Source organism: Podarcis erhardii, assembly GCF_964252035.2.
Source record: "Podarcis erhardii genome assembly, chromosome: 16".
Lineage (NCBI taxonomy): Eukaryota > Metazoa > Chordata > Lepidosauria > Squamata > Lacertidae > Podarcis > Podarcis erhardii.
This window is the reverse complement of record NC_138514.1, coordinates 20,408,800-20,429,443: the sequence shown is the minus strand read 5'-3', so window position 1 is coordinate 20,429,443 and position 20,644 is coordinate 20,408,800. Positions and strand designations below refer to the sequence as shown.

At 44.6% G+C, this 20,644-nt stretch overlaps 1 protein-coding gene across 1 annotated transcript in view; it reads left to right on the top strand.

Annotated features, from left to right (window-relative positions):
* The first annotated feature begins 13,075 nt into the window (after positions 1-13,075).
* Positions 13,076-20,644, top strand: part of LOC309331065 (uncharacterized protein) — a 136,438-nt gene continuing 128,869 nt past the window's right edge. The window contains exons 1-5 of the mRNA XM_081843048.1: positions 13,076-14,124; positions 17,025-17,145; positions 17,972-18,059; positions 19,588-19,776; positions 20,147-20,255. Of these exons, the coding sequence (XP_081699174.1) occupies positions 14,067-14,124; positions 17,025-17,145; positions 17,972-18,059; positions 19,588-19,776; positions 20,147-20,255 (565 nt within the window). The 5' untranslated portion in view covers positions 13,076-14,066. The remainder of the gene's footprint in view (positions 14,125-17,024; positions 17,146-17,971; positions 18,060-19,587; positions 19,777-20,146; positions 20,256-20,644) is intronic.

Sequence of the window (20,644 nt, the reverse complement as noted above, 5' to 3'; positions counted from 1 at the left end):
CTTCCCCTTGTAGCCAAGCTTTCCCTGAACTGGCAGTCGGAGGCTTATAGACAACCAGATGACAACCAACGAATCTCTCCAAGTAAGAGGAATCAAATGGTCGGAGACCCAGGCTCAAAGGTATCAGGAATTCTTTCAAAAAGAAGTCCTTGGGCCCCATCCCAACATAGGCTCTGCCTCAGACGAGCATAGCATAGTGTTGAAATGCTTCCACCATCTTACGACTGATCTTACGTCCTTCTTCAGGTTACCACCCAAAATATTAAATCGAAAAGAATATACTTACGGTGCCCCCTGGTATAACTCTCAGTGCAAACAAGCAAGACAGCGCCTTCGTGCTATATATAATGTATATAAGACCTCCGGTGCATCTACTCTGCCAGCTAGTTATGCACAAGCCAAGCTAGTTTACAAACGCACGCAGAAAATTGCCAAACGTGAGTGGCAACACAATCGCTGGCAGGCTTTGATTACTGCTTCAAAATCACACAGATCCAGGGAATTCTGGTCTTTGATCAACAGAAGGGTGAGGAAATACCCAAGGGCAGTCATCCCTGCACCGACATGGGAATTGTTCCTGAAGAAATGCTTCTCACAGGCGGATGCTCCCTCTGACCACCTGACGCATTTGTTTACCCACTTACCTATTTGGCCTCCCACCGATCCTGACGAAATAGCCAAGCTAATAGCCCAGCTGAAACCGGGTAAAGCCCCAGGGCCCGACCTGATCCCTGCTGAAGCCATTAAACTACACCCAAAATGGTGGGCTGGCATCTTGGCCAAAACTTTCGATGCAATCAACGCTTCTGGCCTCATCCCCAAAATATGGAAGGAGGCCATTATAGTACCAATTCATAAAAAAGGTTCTCCAACGGAGCCGGAAAACTACCGTAACATCAGCCTCCTTTCGATCATAGGGAAAATTTATGCCAGCCTTTTGCTGACTAAACTATTGTGATGGGTAGATGAGACTAATCAGATTGGCCACGAACAAGCAGGGTTCAGAACTAAACGTTCTACAACCGATCATGCGATAGTTCTTTATCATCTTGCACGGAAGTACTCCTCTCCTCCCCGGGGCTACCTCTGTGCTGCCTTCTTAGACCTAAAGGCAGCCTTTGACAGCGTTCCTAGAAACATCCTATGGGAGAAACTTGCGAAACAGGGCATTGATAGAAGACTCTTATGGCTTATAAGTCAGCTCCACGAAGGTACCCTTGCCAGAGTGAGACTTACTCCTGCGGGCGACCTCACAAATTCGATACCAATAAACAAGGATGTATATTGGCTCCCTGTCTATTCAACCTATTCATCAGCGACATGCAAGCACCCCTAGTTAACTCACCTCTAAGTACACACGCGCCTAGACTAGCGGACTACCGCTGCCCACTCCTTTTATATGCGGGCGACGCGGTAATTCTATCTTATACACGTGTTGGACTAACCAGAGCTCTGAAGATCTTTGCCACGTATTGTCAACTCAACCAATTAACCATCAATCATGTTAAATCCAAGATTCTGATTTTCTCCAGAAGTCGGAGATTATACGAATGGAAGCTTGGTGGAGCAAAAATAGAGCAAGTTCTAAAATTTCAATACCTAGGAGTTATTTTTCAATACAATTTGGGGTGGAAAGCTCAAATTCAACACCTACTTAACAAGGCCAAAACTCTGTCATATGCGCTCCTCCGATTCTTTTTTTCGGATGGAGCTTTGCATGTTCCCTCGGCCCTAAAGGTGTTCAAGGCAAAAGTGGTTGCCGTGCTTGCTTATGCTGCCCCGCTTTGGGCTGTGATGACAGATCTTGCCCCTCTTGAGACACTGCAAAATCAATTCCTACGTCGGCTCCTAATGCTCCCCCTGTGCGTAAGCAACGCAGCCATGCGACTAGAATTGAAGATCACATCCTTAGAAACTTGCCTGTGGAAGCAAGTCTTCAATTATTGGTTATCATTGTGGCATAGATTACCAAACCACTACCTTGTCCAATGCTTATGGCGAGATGAATTCTCTAGCCTTTGGACTAGTAGAATTCATGCCAAACTCCTGAGTTATGGAATCTCTCCTTCAGATTCCCTAAAACTAGACCAAATTACTGCTCAAAGACTGATCCGCCAAAGACTGGATGACATCGATCTACAGCGTAATTATATGCTGGGGGGAGGTGTTTGTTCGCCTCAGAACATTGGTATCACATTAACTTACTGCGTTCCATCATACCTCTCCTCCCTTTCGACTGTTGCTCATAGACTGGCCTTCACCAAAGCGAGGTTCAACGTTTTTCCCTCCAACGTCCTGAGACATAGATTCTCAAAGTGCCAAGCCCCCGCCATGTGCGAATGTGATAAAGAGACACCAGAGTCGCTCCAGCACATTATGTTCACTTGCCCCCTGTTCAATGTGCCACGGGCAAATTTGTTGGGATCAATCATACAGAAACTAGAGGGTTCCCCACCAAAATTCCACCTTGCCCAAATCTTGCAGGATAAGGATACTCATGTGACCCTGAAAGTGGCAAGGTTCCTGGTCGCTGTCCTTACCCAAAAGCGACGCCAAGGAGCACTACAAGCTAACTAAGGCGTAGTATGCCATTATATCTTATAGTATTTTATTGTTATAGTGGTGTTTTAGCGGCTGTTTTTCCCACGTGCACAAGTTGTTATTTATGTGTCGTTTTTACCTGTATGGGCCTATGGCCGTAAATAAAATTACTACTACTACTGAAAGCGTATGCACAAGCATTTTTTAAAAAGCCAATAACAGCACTTATTTTTTTTTGCAGGATCGATCAGCTGCACTTCAGTAGTCACAGCTTGTTTCTTCCTTTGGAACAATGCCTGCCATTAAAGGATGCACAAAGTCAGGTGAAGGAGGCAAAGAACTTCTTAAGTGAAAAAGACACCTTGTTTCAGGTTCAGAAAAGGCGAACTGCTCTCCCGGTGTGTGTTTTAAAATGTATTTTTAAAGCCTAGACACTTTCTGATTTAAAAAAAAAAAATATTGAAAACACTTCATACAGTGTGATCTGCACACCCATTGGACACTGGCTCCTCCTATGTTCTTTTGTTCTTAAGTTTTAAAAATGTGAGGGAAGAGAACTGAAACTTCCTCCATTCCAACAAGGCCCAAAATGGAGAGCAACTTTTATAATTTAGTATACCACCCTACCTATATCAATAGATATGGATATATAGCATTGATGGATTCTTGCTTATTTCTTGCACAACATCTCCCCAGAAGGCTCCCCTTCCCCTCTTTCCCTTTACTTGGACTTGTCCTTTTATTCACATATATATATATAAATAAGCAGAGGGCAAGTTTTTCCTTTTGGCCTTTCACCAAAAAACAACAATGCCACACTCACCTTCCCACCAGGAAAACTGGGGAAGGGCAGAGGTGGGGGGGGGGGGAGAGAGAAAGAGAGAGTCAGTAAATCAAACTTCCAATAACTGTATGGAGTAGCTGCAATTTATGCATGCAAGATAGAGGGATCTGGGAGGGAGAGAGGGAAAGAACCTGGCTGTGAGTAATGATGAGGCCGAGGGTATCTCTTGCAAATAAATTCTGTTGCTGTTGCGTGTTCAGCGCCTGGGCAGTGCATAGGAGGGGGTGGTATTCCGTGCCAAATGTGTGTATATAAAACGCTTCCCATCTTTCAATTAGATTCCTGATGGGATCTGACCAGCCTTAAGTTTTGCCTCCTGGCAGAACGGACACATCGGCTTCATTCATCCTGCCCTGTGAATAACGCAGCCTCCAACGAGGCTGTAAATCATTTTAATGGGATCCTCAGATTCAGATATTAGGAGCTTCTAATTTATCGCTGCTTTAGGATGAAAGGGTGGAGGAATCATTACTGAGCACCTCGGATGGGCGACGTGCAGCCCTTTTAATGTAACATTGGGAGCCTTTGATAAATCATCTGCCACATAGTATATTTTAAGCCTGCCACCCTCCTCTCTCCCTCCCTCCAATACTTCCCCATCCTTTGGCCTCTCTACTACCCACTAAAGGGTGACCTCTTGATTTCAAATCATACTTCCATGTAACTGCTTTGAGGGTTTTGAGCGCTATATAAATTGGAAAAAAGGAAGCAAATAATTTGTGACTTTTTGCTAACTTGGTCATTGCCACTGCTGCTTTGATGGTTCAAGAGGGTGTTGGATCTAGCCATTGGTCCATCTAGTCCAGCATACTGTTCCCACAGTAGCTTCCCAGATTCCAGAAACCCACAAGCAGGACCTGAACACAAGACCACCCTCCCTTTGTGCAGTTTCCAGCAACTGGGATTCAGAAGCATATAGCCTCTGACTGTGATTGCAAAGCATAGCCATCATAGAATTGTAGAGTTGGAATGAACCATGAGAGTCACCTAGTCCAACTCCCTGTAATACAGGAATCCTTTGTCCAATGTGGGGTTCAGACTCACAACTCTGAAATTAAGAGTCTTATGCCTAATAGTCATCAATAGTTTTCTCCTCCATAAATTTATCCGATCCTCTTTTAAAGCTGTCTGTTGGTGGCCATCAGTGCCTGCTGTGGGAGACAGTTCCACAGTTTTTCATAGGATGCTTACTGAAGCTTTTGGAAGTACTGGAGGAGGAGATGCATATTTCTTGCTATGCATAACAACCAAGTCAGATATGGATCTGATCTGTGATGTTTCATTCTGCAATGGCCCATTCATACATGGAAGACGTTGCTTGATGCTGGAGTCGTGGAGTGATTAATGTACTTGTTTGAACCAACACAAATCAGACCAGTGGGCCATTGAGCCCAGTGTGGTGCCATCTGACTAGCAACAACTCTTTAGGGCATGTGAGGGAACCAGATGTTCTCAGGTTACAGCTCCCATCATCCCTGACCATCAGCCATGCTAGCTGAAGCTGATGAGAAATAATGGCCAACTACACCAGGAGGACCATAGCTTTGACATCCCTGCTCTGAACCGTAAACTGTCTAGGTCAGAAAATGTCCTGTGTGTGATCCTTCTCCTCCGTTGTTGGACAAATGTCACCCATGGTACAGGGGCGTAAGTAGCACCCGGAGCAGTGGGGGTGGGATGATCTGCCTATGGGGGCACCGCAGCGATCCACACACGGGGGCGCTGCAACAATCCACCCAGGGGGGCACCGCAGTGAGCTGCCCACAGAGTCCACCTGGCAGACGCAAGCCCCACGGTGTCACTCCCAGGAGAGACACGTGGCTCAGTTGCGCTGCAGACCAGGCCCCACAGTGAGTGCAGCTCCCCACGGTGTGCCATTTTGTCACCCCCTCAGGGATGACACCTGGGGCTGTCCATCCCCCCCTTCCTACGCCCCTGCCACAGTGTGATAAATGCTTGTATCCTGATGCCATTCTTTTTGCTTTAAAACATTTACCCATAGTATAATTGTTAAATTTGGATTGTGGCTCTCTGGCATTCATCTGCTACTGTTTTGGTGATTGATGAACCATCTTTTAAGTTCAATCTGCTGCCTATGATGAGTCAGAGAGAGAGAGAGAGATAATATAATGAATGGCTGTTTACATCAACAGCTTTAGAAATCTCAGAACTCAGAGCTCCTAGTCCTTCCACTGCTAGTAAAAGGGAACTCCTCACTTCTCCCTTGTCACCTCATTCTCACCTCTCTGCTAGTTTCTGTTTATGCTTATCTTTAATTAATTTATTTACTGCAGTTATATCCCACCTTTTTCTGCGAGGAGCTTAAGGTGGTACATGCTTCTCCCCATCCTCATTTAATCCCTGCAACAATCCTGTGAGATAGGTGCTGCTTTTGACCTTTAAAGCCCTTCACGGCCTAGGACCCTCGTACCTACGGGACCGCCTCTCCTGGTATGCCCCACGGAGAGCCTCAAGGTCCATAAATAACAACACCCTAGTGGTCCCGGGCCCTAAGGAAGTTAGATTGGCTTCAACCAGAGCCAGGGCCTTTTCAACTCTGGCTCCGGCCTGGTGGAACGCTCTGTCTCATGAGACCAGGGCCCTGCAGGATCTGATTTCTTTCCGCAGGGCCTGTAAGACAGAGTTGTTCCGCCTGGCCTTTGGCTTGGAGCCAATTTGATTCCCTCCCTCCCTCCCTCTCTCTTTTTTTTCTCTCTCTCTTTCCCCCCCCCTCTTTTTCTTTCCTTTCCCCCCTTCTTTTCCTTCTCCTCCTGTGATGAGGCTACATTTTAATATTTTAAAGTTCCATTATTTTAATGTTGTATTTTATTTTTGTTTTTAAGTTTGTAATCATTCATCTTGTTTTTATTATTGCTTGTAAGCCGCTCTGAGCCCGGCCTTGGCTGGGGAGGGCGGGGTATAAATAATAAATTATTATTATTATTATTATTATTATTATTATTATTATTAAAGACAGTTACTGGCCCAAGGTCACCTAGTGAGCTTTATGACACTCTTTGCACTACCCCACATGGGCTCTCTGTGAAGTGGTCCATGCTTCAAGTTTGTCATTTGTGTCAGCGTTTTTGTTATTATTATTTTTTCAGTCCTTGGCCATGACCAACCCCATGCAGTTCACAGTCAGTGGAGTGTCATTCCATTGTGTAAGTCCCCCTTGGACCATTACATACATGCTTCCCAAATGTCATTCAAGTTTAGTTATAAAAGGTACCCCTGCCCGTACGGGCCAGTCTTGACAGACTCTAGGGTTGTGCGCTCATCTCACTCTAGAGGCCGGGAGCCGTCCAAAGACACTTCCGGGTCACGTGGCCAGCGTAACGAAGCTGCAGCTGGTGAGCCAGCACCAGCGCCGCACACGGAAACGCCGTTACCTTCCCGCTATACAGCGGTACCTATTTATCTACTTGCACTTAAGGGTGCTTTCGAACTGCTAGGTGGGCAGGAGCTGGGACTGAACGATGGGAGCTCACCCCGCTGCGGGGATTTGAACCACTGACCATGTGATTGGCAAGTCCTAGGCGCTGAGGTTTTACCCACAGCGCCACCTGCGTCCCTTCAAGTTTAGTTATAGACAGGGCTTTTCTTCAGCCAGAACTTGCCAGAACTCAGTTCTGGCACCTCTCATGTGGGTGCCATTGCCATTATAACAAGGGAGGAATTCCTGGTGAGTTCCAGCACCTCTTTTTCTAAGAAAATAGCACTGGTCATGGAGAAAATGATTGCATTGTGGTAAACAGTTTCAAGGGTCTTAGGGTGGTTGTGGAGAACCAATTAAATATTAATAAAGGCAATTTGCTCCCAGAAAACCATTTCTCTCTTTCCCTGCCCCCTTGCCCATCACACTGGGATGCCTGGAAGGAGATTAGCACACCCTCAAACTTTTGTCCTAGATATTGAGAGAATGTTACCCACTTACAGTGCAAATGGTACAGCATGTAACATCCCCATCCATCTACTCTGCTCGCCACTGGTTATCAAGGCCCAGAGCACTCAAAGAAAACATATAATCTTCACAGACTTGGGAATACAATACATGTATTTTATTGGTCTAACCTTGTTGTTGAGAGAGTTCTGTCCATTTAGCTATGAATAATTCAGCCTGAAACAGGGTTTATTGAAGGGTGCTGTCCAAAATGCACTAGTTAAGGCTTTGGCAGTGTTTTCCATTATAAATTCCCTCTATAGAGCAGGTTTTATCGCTCCATTACTAAATGGAATGGGGGGAAAGAATCTCCCTGGGTCAGAATACAGTACACAAAGGCCCTGCAGCTAAGCAAAGCATCTCTGGGTCTTCTGATTTTATGTTGTATCATAAACACCAGTCCATCTATATTTTTTACAACTTAGCCCCATGCATGCTTACTCTGAAGTAGGGATGAGGAAATAGGCATTTTTGTTTTCTCTCACTTTCTCATTTTTCCCAATCTTCAGTGCAGCTCTCCACATTTCCACACCAGTTTGTGTTGTTTTTCAAAGTCTTTATGAAAATTCACCAGTTTTAGTGCAAATTTCTTCCAATGTACACATTTTTGTATTCAGCTTTGCCTAATAAGCCATTTTTTGCAAAGCAATTTCTCCATGTACAATAGATTTTTGTTAGTAATTTTCACTGATAGATGCATTCATGTGCACACTTTATTCTAAGATATTCACTTTTGCACGCATTTGTTTGCTTGAGAACTGCATTGCAAAATTCCGAAATGCGTGAATTTCAAAAGATGGTTGTTCACATCTTGTTTCAAAAAGTGTGAATCAGGTAAGTTTGCCTTTCAGTGTGAAATGTATCCCATTTCTTCTCCATACCTGCTCTGAGTAAGAGTTACCATAAGAGCAATCTAATCTCCCCATTGCACTGTGTGTGTGTGTGGACTGAACAGAGGTTCTCATCCACTTAGTTCTTTTGGCTGAATCAGCCTCCTGCCAACTGCTGCCAATGGGATTATGCAATGGAAAGGGCAGGTTCGAAACAGCTCGGGATCCCAGGTAGCTTGAGCCAGTCTCACAGCCATTAATGTCCAACACTGGGTCTGATACAAACCTGATGGTTGCACCAGCGTCAAGTTCGTGCAAGGATTGCTTCCGATTGCCGCCCCCCACCACACTCAAGTTTCCACCATTGACAAGAACAGCAGGGCAATGCATGCAGTAGTAGCACAGAGTCTGAATTGTGTCCTAAGTTCAGATTTGCTCACATCTCCCCCCCCCCCATTGCTTCTTCCTGAGATCTTAAAGAATGATAGAACTGTAGAATCGGAAGACACCCAAAGGGTCCAACACTCTGCAGTGCAGGAATCACAGCTATTATCATAGCTGTTGTTAACATTGTCATTACTGGGGTTGAGCTCCTTTTTGCTGACTTTCGCCGCTAGTACCAATACATTGTAGGACGTGGAAAGGAGGAGAAGGGTAAGAGAAGGTTGGGAGCTGGAGCCTCACCTCAGACTGAGTTTGCTGCTGCTGCTGCTGTTCCCCACTCCTCCTTTCATGCCTCTTTCTCCAAGCAGGCTCTCTGGGAAAATGGACTGCTGGCTGCCTTCATGTTATCTCCCCACAACAAGAACCTCTTCCTGCTTCTGGTGAAGGACTTCCTCCTCCCTCTTCCCACCTATACCTGTGCAGAATAAACCTTAGTGTGATGACAGTCTTGCACAAATATAGATATAGGAAGATATATATCCCCCTGTTCTTCCCATCTCAATCACCTGTTGTACTATCAGACTTCTGTATCTCTTGATGTTGACTTTCCTTGAACAACAAATTACGGCCTCTTCACCTTATGTCCTTACAGCTTCCTAGAATGAATTCTTACAGCATTACGTTGACATAGATTCTTTGCACTGCCTAGCCCCAGTTCCTTTGAGTTCTCTTCCAGAAATTGTGCTCTGATTCACTAAATCTTTAGAGTAATCATCCTGCCGATGCTCTCAAATAGCAGCACCAAACTGAAATCCCTGAATGCCTTGCATTTCATCTCTTTATTTACCCCATGAGCAATGCACAAAACACACTTCCTAATCCTCTCCTTTTATCCCCTATGTGCCTTTCCGTGATACTGCACACAGCAGAAGCTGCAAGGTAATGTCGCTTGTTGATGTGGTTTTAAATCAGGCTGTGGGGGCAGAGGGGACACACAAGTGGAAAAGATGCTAATAGGCCATGGGCAGGGCAATGGATCCTGGACATGGTGCTTGCAAGTAGCCTGTCAAGGATCCAGTAAGAGGTATCTGACCTTTCCAGCTTCTCTGTTCACACTATACTAAGGCAGAACTAAAACAATTCCATAAATTTTCTGAATGTTATTCTTTTTTTGGCTGCTGCTCATCCTTATTTTAACCACCACCACCACCACCACTTATTCAGAACTTCTTGCAGAGATGTTCCCATATTCATCTTAAATAGCTTACAGATGCCCTCATTAGTCTACATGGATGCAATATAATGCAGCCATATCTGACTGGCTACATACCATTGTGACATAACCCCATTCATTGCATAGTCCCTGATAGGAATTAGTCACCCCTGTAATTCATCCAGGAAGGTGGGAATTTCCACCCCACCAAAATTGCTACATATCATTGGCTCAGAAATTCAGACTGGTGAATATTCAGCACAGCTCAAGCTGAGGCTCTTTCATCAGAGTCTCCTTTTTTCATTAATTGTGCAGCAGTAACAATCATGTAAGCAACTGATTTTTGCTTAAATTGTTGCACATACCGTGGACCTTGTAAACAAGGATATGTTTATACAGTGGTACCTCGGGTTAAGTACTTAATTCGTTCCGGAGGTCCGTACTTAACCTGAAACTGTTCTTAACCTGAAGCACCACTTTAGCTAATAGGGCCTCCTGCTGCCACCATGCCGCCAGAGCCTGATTTCTGTTCTTATCCTGAAGCAAAGTTTTTAACCTGAAGCACTATTTCTGGCTTAGTGGAGTACGTAACCTGAAGTGTATGTAACCTGAAGCGTATGTAACCTGAGGTTCCACTGTATACTATGTCCTCCAAGGAGTTCAAGGTAGTGCACATGATTCTCCCCTTCCATTTTTACCCCACAACAACCCTGTGTGGTAGGTTAATCTGAGAGGCAGTGATTGGCCCAAGGTCACCCAGTGAGCTTCATGGCTAAGTGGAGATTCAAAGCCTGGTCTCCCAGGTCCAGCACTTGAAGCATTAGACCACACTGGCTAAATGCATGTTCTACTGACTCTATAATCTGTTAGTGTAATTCTGCAAAAATTGTTGGGGGAAAGGATTAGTATGCACAAAGGGTGTTCAAAATAAAACTAGGGTGTACTATACTTTACTGCTTTTAACCGAGCAAATGAGAATCTACAAGGGTAAAGCAAATGACGCAGCTTTCAATTTTCCTGGAACAGAGGCTGAGTGTGGATTGCGTGGGCTGGGCTGAAATGTGCTTGCATGTATGCAATAGGTCATGCCACCAGCTCTCATTGCCGTCAGCTTCCACCCCACCATCCTTGTCACCAATGCGAAGCTTGCTTCGATGGTGAATGGTGCTAAAATAGCATCGGCGCTGTTTGTGCCTGTCCCCAAATGTGTCTGAGGCATCATTGTCAGGGAGATGTCATTATCTTGTCAGATCTGCCTTCTTCCCGAGGTGTTAACATCGCTCTGGAAGGCTAAAATTACAGGGTGCAGCACCAGTCAGAAGCCCGTACAAAAGATGCAAATGACTTCGTCTTGCATCCAAAGGGATTGGCAAGCAAGTTGCTTCTTGTTTTCCCTGGGTGGGGGTGGAGAGTTGAAAAAAGGAGAATTGAAGCTACATTACAATTGCTAATCCAAAAGTAAGGTGCTATAATGATTGGGGTGGAGTAGAGTTTCAAGCCACAGCATTACCTTACATGTAATAACCTAAAATATAGACAAGGAAGGAAGGAAGGAAGGAAGGAAGGAAGGAAGGAAGGAAGGAAGGAAGGAAGGATTCTGGATAGTTAAAGGAAGAGTTATGGTAGGATCTTGTGGATCTGACAGAACTAGAGTAGAACCTGGCATGCATTGGATCAGGCCTGGCAAAGCCAATCTGGTACAATAAGGCAGAAAAGTATTTGAGAAGTCTGCAGATCTGCATCAGTAGTTGTTCCAGAATTCAGCTGTCCTGACTGAGTTAGCAAAATGATGCTATCTGGTTGGCAAATCTACACCCCCCACCCTATAAAAGCCACAGGTGTTCTCCAACTGCTAGCTAGCTGTTGAGGAGGAGGGGTAGGGAAACTATATCAGTGAATTTGGCTGGCTGCCTCTCTTTAACACTGTGTTGATAAAGATTTAATTGGCAATTCTTGTCTGTAATGTAAGATAATTGCAGATATTCCCAGGAATTGTTTATAGGGTGGAAGGAAACAGATGCATCTGAGATGTATTGGAAGAGTTTAATTAAAGACTTTATAAAAGTGCAACAGATGGCATCCTTGTTAGCTGAGGGGGCAGGTGGCAGAGGCCTTTGGTGGCATCTCAGAGTCTTGAAGGAGGGTGTTCTCTTCCCTGCTGAGCTCATGTGTTCCTTTCAGAAGTCTCTGTTCAGTTGGCACGTGTGTATTTTGTACTCTCCAGAATTTTTCACAGATGAAAATGGGCAGACTTTTGTGTCATTGCAATCAGCCCATTTTCACATCAAGCAGCCCAGTTCCAACCTTTTCTTTATTCTTATTACTGAACGATCTTATCTCCATGATGTAATTGCAAAAGCTGCTTCTGGGCAGGGTTTTAGTGAACTTGAACATAGCATATCCAGCATTGTGGAGATCAAAACAGGGAAACTTCTGCGCATGGCCCAAGTGCCATATCTGAGCTAATCAGAGCTGAGGAAGGTACCAGATTAAACATGAAGCCTTTTATAGCCCTTCCTGTCCAATGGGCAACTGATGTGGCCAGAGCCAGGCCAGAGCCCCAGAATTCTTTCAGCTGAGAAGATGATCCAAGCTGCAGATCTTCTAGTTTACTATATGGGGTCACTATGCAGAGGTTCCCCATTCTAGCCCAGGCACTTGCTAATGCTAAGCGTAGAATCATGACCTGCTAGCCTGTCCTCATCCTTTCTACTTGCTGCTGTCTGATCCTGAGGACTTTTTGGTTGTGACTTGCTCATTGGTTCTGGCCACTGGCCTGTCCCGTGAGCTGCCTCATCTTAGGTTACTTCCTGTGACCCAGCCTCAGACCCTCCACCCAAAGAGTTTGTTGCTGTTATACCAGTTTGACTGGTATAATATTGACTAGTTGTGTGCCCTTGCAATAGAGTCTGGCAGTGGCGTAGCGTGGGGGGTGCAGGGGGGGCTGGCTGCACCGGGCGCAACATCTGGGGGTTAGGGTTAGGGGGCAGAAATCCACGGGTTAGGGGGCGCAAATTACTTGCCTTGCCCCGGGTGCTGACAACCCACGCTACGCCACTGGAGTCTGGTCCATTAGGGCGATGTGTTCCACAAAGCTCAGTCAACTCTCATCTGCCTGTCTACTTATAACAAGTCAGGGAATAGTTCAGCCTGTCACTGGCTCTGTTGGTCTTCTTGCTTTCCACCCTACCAGTGTTAATGACCTCCAACCACCTATCTGCACAAATTTTATATTCCATATCCATAGTTCCCAAAATGGGCAGTATTGGCCTCTGGGGGGACACTACTTTGGGGGGTGCCAAGAGGTAAGGGGGGGCAGAGGAGCCCTGGAGGTGTCGATGACTACCACACTTTGAAAGCTGGTATCACTGGATAAAGTTTATCAATTTTATTGAACTAATTAAACTAAATAGTTTTAATTTTGAATAAATATACAATTAATCATTACTGTTTTAAATTTTATTGTGTACTTATCTTCTTTAGTGTGTGGTGCAAACTCCTATTTGGAATAATGCTTTTTATAGGGTAAGGGGCTCTGGGGATGAATATATGGAACCAAGGGAGCAGTGGTCCACAAAAGTTTGGGAATCACTATTCTATATGCTACTTTAATATACAGGAGTGCAGTCCACCCTTGCCTCTGGCCATCCTACCTAGCTCTCTGCCTCCAGTGCAATTCCAGCAAGCTGGCTGTGCCAGGGGGAGCTCACAGGAAGGACATGATGGATGTGCCGACCCTGCCTTAGTCAGATATACACTGCTTCTGAACATGGAGCTTTAATTGTTGCAGTTGTGGAAAATGAGCATTATTCAATAAATCTTTGCTCAGAGTAGGCCCATTGAAATTGATCAACATGGCTACATTAGGCCCATTTATTTCAATAGGTTTACTCTGAGTAAAACTGAGTTGACAACTACCCGATAGCCTTTAGCAGGCCTGAATTCTGTGGCTTTGCCTAATTTAGCAGCTGATCACATTGGGAATTTAAAACAATCCACAGGGCTGTCACAATTTGGGGCTGCTTTTAAAATGCCAGTGTTTTGCCAGTGCCTCTGCTGTGCCTTTTTGAATTCTGGGGTCATCCTTACAACGTTGACCTCGGGAGGGGGGGACTGTCATCTTTTTCCGCTGCTCGGTGTTCATTTCACTTCAGGCTCTTTTGGAAAGTGATTACCCAGGAGAGATTTGGTTACACGTTTGGCTCCGGCAAAGGAAACATCAGTTGCTGGGGCAGCAAGAGAACTTGGCAGTTTTTTACATGGGTTTTGGGTTTCTCCCATGCCAGGCAGAGCCAGCTTTCCCTGGATCTGATGGCTGAACTTTGGAGCTGGTTCCTTTGGTTTTATGCCCTTGCTTTCTTCTCAAGAGGTATGTTTAATTTTTCTTAATGTGTTCATTCCCTCCTTCATCACTGTCACCTAAATTGCTGCATATGCACCATACAATTAAAGCACTCCCCAAAAAAATCCTGGGAGGTGTAGTTTACCCATAGTAAAGCTGTAGCTTCCAGCACCCTTAACAAACTACAATTCCCAGGATGGGGAAGAGTTGAAGTGTGCTGTAAATATACTGTGTGCATATGCAGTCTTTGTTTTCGTTTTGTTTCTTTTTTTAAAAAAAAAGAAGATTTGAGGGAACATTCTGTCCTTCGTTCCTTAAGCCTGGACAAGACCCCGAGTCAAGAATCTTTTACATGGCTTGTTGGCATTTTTGGTGGTGGCTGTTGTTTTAAAAATAGAGATTTTTAAAAAATAATAATTCAGAAGATAAACGTAGTGCATACTCATTAATCATAAAGTTTAAAAGGGGGAACAATGAATACAGTTTTACATTGTAATTCAAGAAGGAAATAAAAATCACCCATCTTTTGGCAAATTTGTTTTCATTCAATGCATTTTCTCTTGTTCAGTATGTTTAAATAGTGAGATGCTTCTGTTATCCCTGCCCCTTCCTTACACAGTATGGATAAGCCTACTATGTCTTAAAAGTGCATCTCCCCCCCCCCCAAAAGCCTGGGAACTGTAGTTTGTTAAGGGTGCTTGCAATTATGACTCAGGGATTACACTTCCCAGGATTCTTTGGGTGGGGTGTGCTTTAAATGCCCTTTAAATGTATGGTGTACATGTAGCCTGAATTTCTGTGCATGCTTAGTAAATTTCTGGCAGTGGAACAATCCTGCCCCTTTTTGCTCTGCTCTCTTCTGCTTGCATGTTTGAAAGGGAGAAGTCCATTTCTGAAAGAACAATCTGGCCCATGCTGCTGGCATCAAACATCTCCACCATTTGTCGGGCAGCTTGCCTAATAAGCAAATAATGAATACATGTGCCGAGAGTCAAGTCCTCCAAAAGGCATAGCACCAGGCACAGTTACAAAGGGATCGTGGGCTAGACCTTCGTTAGATTGAAACTAATAGGCTCTCACTGGCTGAGCTTTGGAAATGATGTCAGGACACAGAAAAGAATTATTTTAGTGTCAAGTGCTCACACTAAAATCTTTAGACCTTGGGTTCAGGAGGCCCATTTCCTAATACAAACTGTTGATTCATGAATTCCACCCTTTCAAAAATGGTGTTTGTTTGTTTTTGTTACAAAGGATCTTGCGGTATGATTATCTTCATTTTGCCCAAAGGGAAAGGTCCAGTATACCTGAAGGAGCGTCTCCACCCCTATCACTCTGCCTGGACACTGAGGTCCAGTGCCAAGGGCCTTCTGGCAGTTCCCCCGCTGCGAGAAGCCAAGTTACAGGGAACCAGGCAGAGGGCCTTCTCAGTAGTGGCACCCGCCCTGTGGAACACTCTCCCATCAGATGTCAAAGAGATAAACAACTACCAGACTTTTAGAAGACATCTGAAGGCAGCCCTGTTTAGGGAAGCTTTTAATGTTTAACAGACTATTGTATTTTAATATTTTGTTGGAAGCTGGCTGGGGAAACCTAGCCAGATGGGTGGTGTATAAATAAATTATTATTATTATTATTATTATTATTATTATTATTATTATTGAAGTTGCATTGAAGTCTCTTGGAAGCAGGTGTCAGTTTCCCCCCCGAAGGGAGCCATATTTCTGGATTCTCAGGTTGGCTTCTGCTCTTCTGTTAGGCAGAGCTGGATTTGTGACCAGCTCCAGAATCTTTCCTTGATAGCAAGGTTGTGTCCTGGGATGTGATAAAACTGCCACTGGACATTTGTTGAGTGCCTTTCCAGAAGCCACACTGCAAACCTCCCCATTGCTAGGATTGCTGGTAGATCTCCCAGGCCATGTCTTCCAGACATTGAGTTGTAAAACCGTTCTTCTGACCTTCTGAACTGAGAGGATTGTGGCATCCAGGGCCAGACTAAGACCTGGGAGACAAGTGTTCAAATCCCCACTAAGCCATGAAACTCACTGGGTGACCTTGGGCTGCTCACTGCCTGACACCCTAAACTACTACACAAGGTTGTTGTGGGGATTAAATGAGGAGAGTGAGAACCATGTAAACCACCTTGAGCTCCTCGAAGAAAAAGAGGGGCAATTTATTTATTATTTATTGCATTTATATCCTGCCTTTCCTCCATCATGAAACCCGAGACAGCGTACATGTGAGAGCCAATGGGGTGTACTGGTTAGAGTGTTATACTAGGATCTGGGAGTGCTCACTGGAAGGACAGATCGTGAAGCTGAGGCTCCAATACTTTGGCCACCTCATGAGAAGAGAAGACTCCCTGGAAAAGACCCTGATGTTGGGAAAGATGGAGGGCACAAGGAGAAGGGGACGACAGAGGACAAGATGGTTGGATAGTGTCTTCGAAGCTACAAACATGAGTCTGACCAAACTGCGGGAGGCAGTGGAAGACAGAAGTGCCTGGCGTGCTCTGGTCCATGGGGTCACGAAGAGTCGGACATGACTAAACAACTAAACAACAACAACTAGGATCTGGGAGACCAGGGTTCAAATGCTCACTCTGTCACTGGGTAACTTTGGGTCAGTCACTCACTCTCAGCTTAACCAACCTCACAGTGTTGTTGGGAGGATAAAATGGGGAGGAGAAGAACGATGTAGCCCACCTTGAGATCTTTGGAGGAATGATGGACTATAAAAGCAATAGACAGACAGACAGATAGATGTGGTCCCCAGTTCCTCTCCAATCCAGGTACTGATCCAGACTTGCTTAGCTTTAGCAACGTGGTGGCCTCACATGCCTTCAGACAATTTCTGTTAGGAAGCTAGATCTAGTATCCTGGCTCTGCTGTGCTTGCCATCTCCAGGGACCATTTTCTTCTTTCTTGCAGGAGCTCTCTCTCTTTCAATGAGCGATGAAGATATAATCTGTAAGAGTCGGTGCCTCATTAACTGCTCAAAAGGATACTACCACACCTCTGGCAACTGCCTCGAGTGCCCTGTTGGATTCTTGTAAGGGAGCACCTTAGGCCAGTGATTTTGTGTGTTTGTGTGTGTGTTACACAATGAAACTAGAAATGCATAAAGGGATCCCAGAGAAGCTTCTGTTTGTTTCTGTGCTCAGAAGAGGCTAGTAGGGAGGTGGCACTTTACAGAGGTTTCCAGGCAAAAAGGAAAAGGAAGTAGGGCTCAGCCCCGAGGTCCATACAAAGTACAATTCATTATTGGGGAATCCATAAAGGGAGGGGGGAGGGGACAGAGGAGAAGCAGGATAGTAAGGGACAATATTTCAGCATTGGGTGAAGGATGGATTTAGAATGGGATGAAAGTATTAGAAAGAAGGACCTTGGAAGATTTTGCAGATCATGGGGATGGAGGAGAAATTTGATTTAGTATGCCTTTAAAGCCAAATATATCAAAGCCACACTGTCTGAAACAATATGCGACCCAGAACACAGCTATCCTTTGAAATTCTCACTTACCTAAATTTTCTGCTGCAGTTCTGCAACCAGTGTTTGCCAAAATGCACATGCAAAGTTAAAGCGTGCATAAAAATGTATGTATCGGTGAAAGTAACATACAAAATACATTATATCAGGGGAGATGGTTTGCAAAAAATGTGTACTTTAGTTAAAACTACCTACTGAGCCTAAAAAGCTACATTCCTGTGAGTGAACTGGAAGAAAACCTTCACTTTGAGTCCCACCATAGGGTGATAGTATGAGAGTCAGCCTATTAGGTCTAATTGAGGTTCAGCTGAGGGTTAGCCCTTGCTGTGGGAAACTCACAAGGAGCCAAAGGTCAGCTGTACTCAAACTTTTGTTGCTTTGCTTTGCAGCTGCCCAGGAGGAAAGATAGCTCCACGCTTATGCCCCATAGGAACCTATAATCAACTTACAGCTCAGGAAGATATTGCATCCTGCCAGGTAAATGAAACAGGACGGGAAAGAGGAGAGTATGGAGAGAGTCAGTAGCTAAAATGGGGTTTCTGTTCATACTCAGAGGGTGCTCAATTGCTGAATCCTTCTTGTTTCTTCAAACAATAAGGCAGGGAGTCCTACCCACCATGGCCGTAGTCAGGCTTTATTTTAGGAGGGCAGAACTGAGTTATCTGTGACACAATTGGTCAGTTAAATATTTAGCAGCTGATTTTTGAAATAAAATTTAAATGCTGCAATCTCTCTCTCTTTCACTCTCCCCCCCCCCATGTGTGTTGAGGAGCCCACAGTGTACTCAGGAGCAGAGCGGGAGACAGATCTCATGCAGTTTATCATGGGTTGGGGGGCAGGTAGAGCACAAAGTAAAACCTGTCAGCTGGGATAGTGCTCTGCTGAATATTGCAGCTAACATGAGGGAGCAACTATGTGAAGTGGCAGTGCTGAAAGGCCTAGACATTCCTGGAATGAGGCTCTATAGATTGTGAGGGCCATCTTCAAAGCATATAGAGCCAGCTGGAGGCTGTTGTAAACCCAGGGGCTGGTAACGCAGGCTCCTGTCGAGATCCATCCTTGCCTCCCATCTAAATGTACTTGGCATAGAAGATAGCAGTTTCTAAGTTAAAAAATGCAACTTTCATCATCCGGGTATCAAAATCCCCATCATTAGATGTTCTGAATTAAAATAATATGTTCAGTTGTTCTCCCTCTGCCAGGCAAAACATGGGGCGTGTTCCCAGATCCTGTGATTAACACATCTCTGCAGTGCTATTTAAGAGAAATTACTCTTGCATCAGCTGCTCGTAACTGACATGAGCCCAAAAGAATATTATGGGATTGTTTCTCATGTGTTTGGGTTGTTTCTTAACATCTTGGGCACTGCAAAATGTGAACAGCCGTTCTTCTGCTTTTGACTTTCTTTCTTTCCCTCTTAAATATTCCTGGTGCCAAGTAAGCTCCCACAAAACACCCCTGCTTCCATCTTCTGCCAGAATAAAATAAAAAGAGTTCATTGAGTTTACTCTTCTCTCTAATACAGAGTATATGTCAACAGAGTGCATTCTATAACACCAGCACTACCAGTGAAAATTCCCACATCTACATTATGACATGTCAATCATCATCAAGCCACGGCAAGGCTAACTGGGGTTCCATTTATTCATCTTTATCCTGTTCCCAGGCAGGTGGGGGGGGGTCAGTCCTTTTGGTTTCCTGGTCCAGAGTTGTTTAGGTTTTATATGTAAGTAACTTGACCTTAAAACTGGCTTGGCGAAAGATCTGGCACATGAAGCAAGAAGAGATCATGAAATGGAAGCAAAAGTGTTGGTGTTATAAAGGGCAAATGCTTGTTCACGAGTTGTGTCACAGATACCCAGACATTGCCTGCTAGTGAAATGTTATTCATAAAGATCTTGGTTCCAGTAATGGCAAATTGGGAACGCAGCATTTCTGTGACTCCTTTGGGGACACCATTCCATTTAAAAGCACACCTCTTAATGGTTCATAACTTCCTTGGCAGGCCTGCCCAGATGGTTACATCAGCTTGGGCACCCGAGCTGGGTGCCAGGTATGTCCAGATGGCTACCGGTGTGATTCACAGATGGGTCTACAGCGAAAGTGCATCCCTGGTCAGTATTCGCCTGCTGGAGAGATGGAGTGTCAGGAATGCCCCAAAGGATATGTCTGCCCCGATGGACAGGAGATACAGGTATAGAGTATCACACCTAATGCTAGCTGATCTCCTAATTGGTGTTCATCTTTTAGATGAGAAGAATAGGATGTGTCCTTTTTCTGTTGATATAGTATAAGCACTTTTAGTTAATAATGCTTTCTAATATTTTGATGTATTTTAACTTGATATTGTATCTTCTTTCTGTCTTTTTAATTGTATGGTAGCGACAAATAAGTAATCATACATGCATACATACATAGTTTTTTTAATGTCCCTCTTAACTCTATTTTTGGTTGCAAATTTATTTTGTTTGTGTATTAAGGATCAATTGGGCTTTGGTTGTATGGATAATTTTGTGTTGGGGAAAGGCACCCTCATCAAATTGTTCTCTGTTTTCTCTCTTCAGCATTGCCCAGGTGGCCACGAGCCCAGTCCCAGCCATACCTTTTGCAGAGCCTGTTTCCCTGGCTTTTTCTCTACGGAAGGAAGTCCAGAGTGCCAGCCTTGTCCAACAGGTAGGCTGTTCTTCTGAGCCACCTTGGATGCAAAACACAGACAGGCCCTGGATCAATAGTAACTCTCTGCTTTTGCTTCCAAACCCTTGAAATAGTTCTTATTAAAGCAGTGGCTCAGTGACAGTCTGGGGGCAGTAGAGTCGTGAAGATATTTCAGCAGCAATTAGGTTTCATTTGCTCCATGTTGATCCCAGGAGAGCAAGACAATACTGTGTGACAAAGAGGTAATCTTCCCTTTCTTCTTCATAGTAAAAAGTGCAGTGATATGAGATAAAAGCCTTGTCCTTATATCATTGACTGGATAGGAGGCCACACACACAATATTTAGGCAGGTTTCTGCTTTGGTCTATGGGTTAACACAATAAATGCTATTCAATATTTAGACAGGC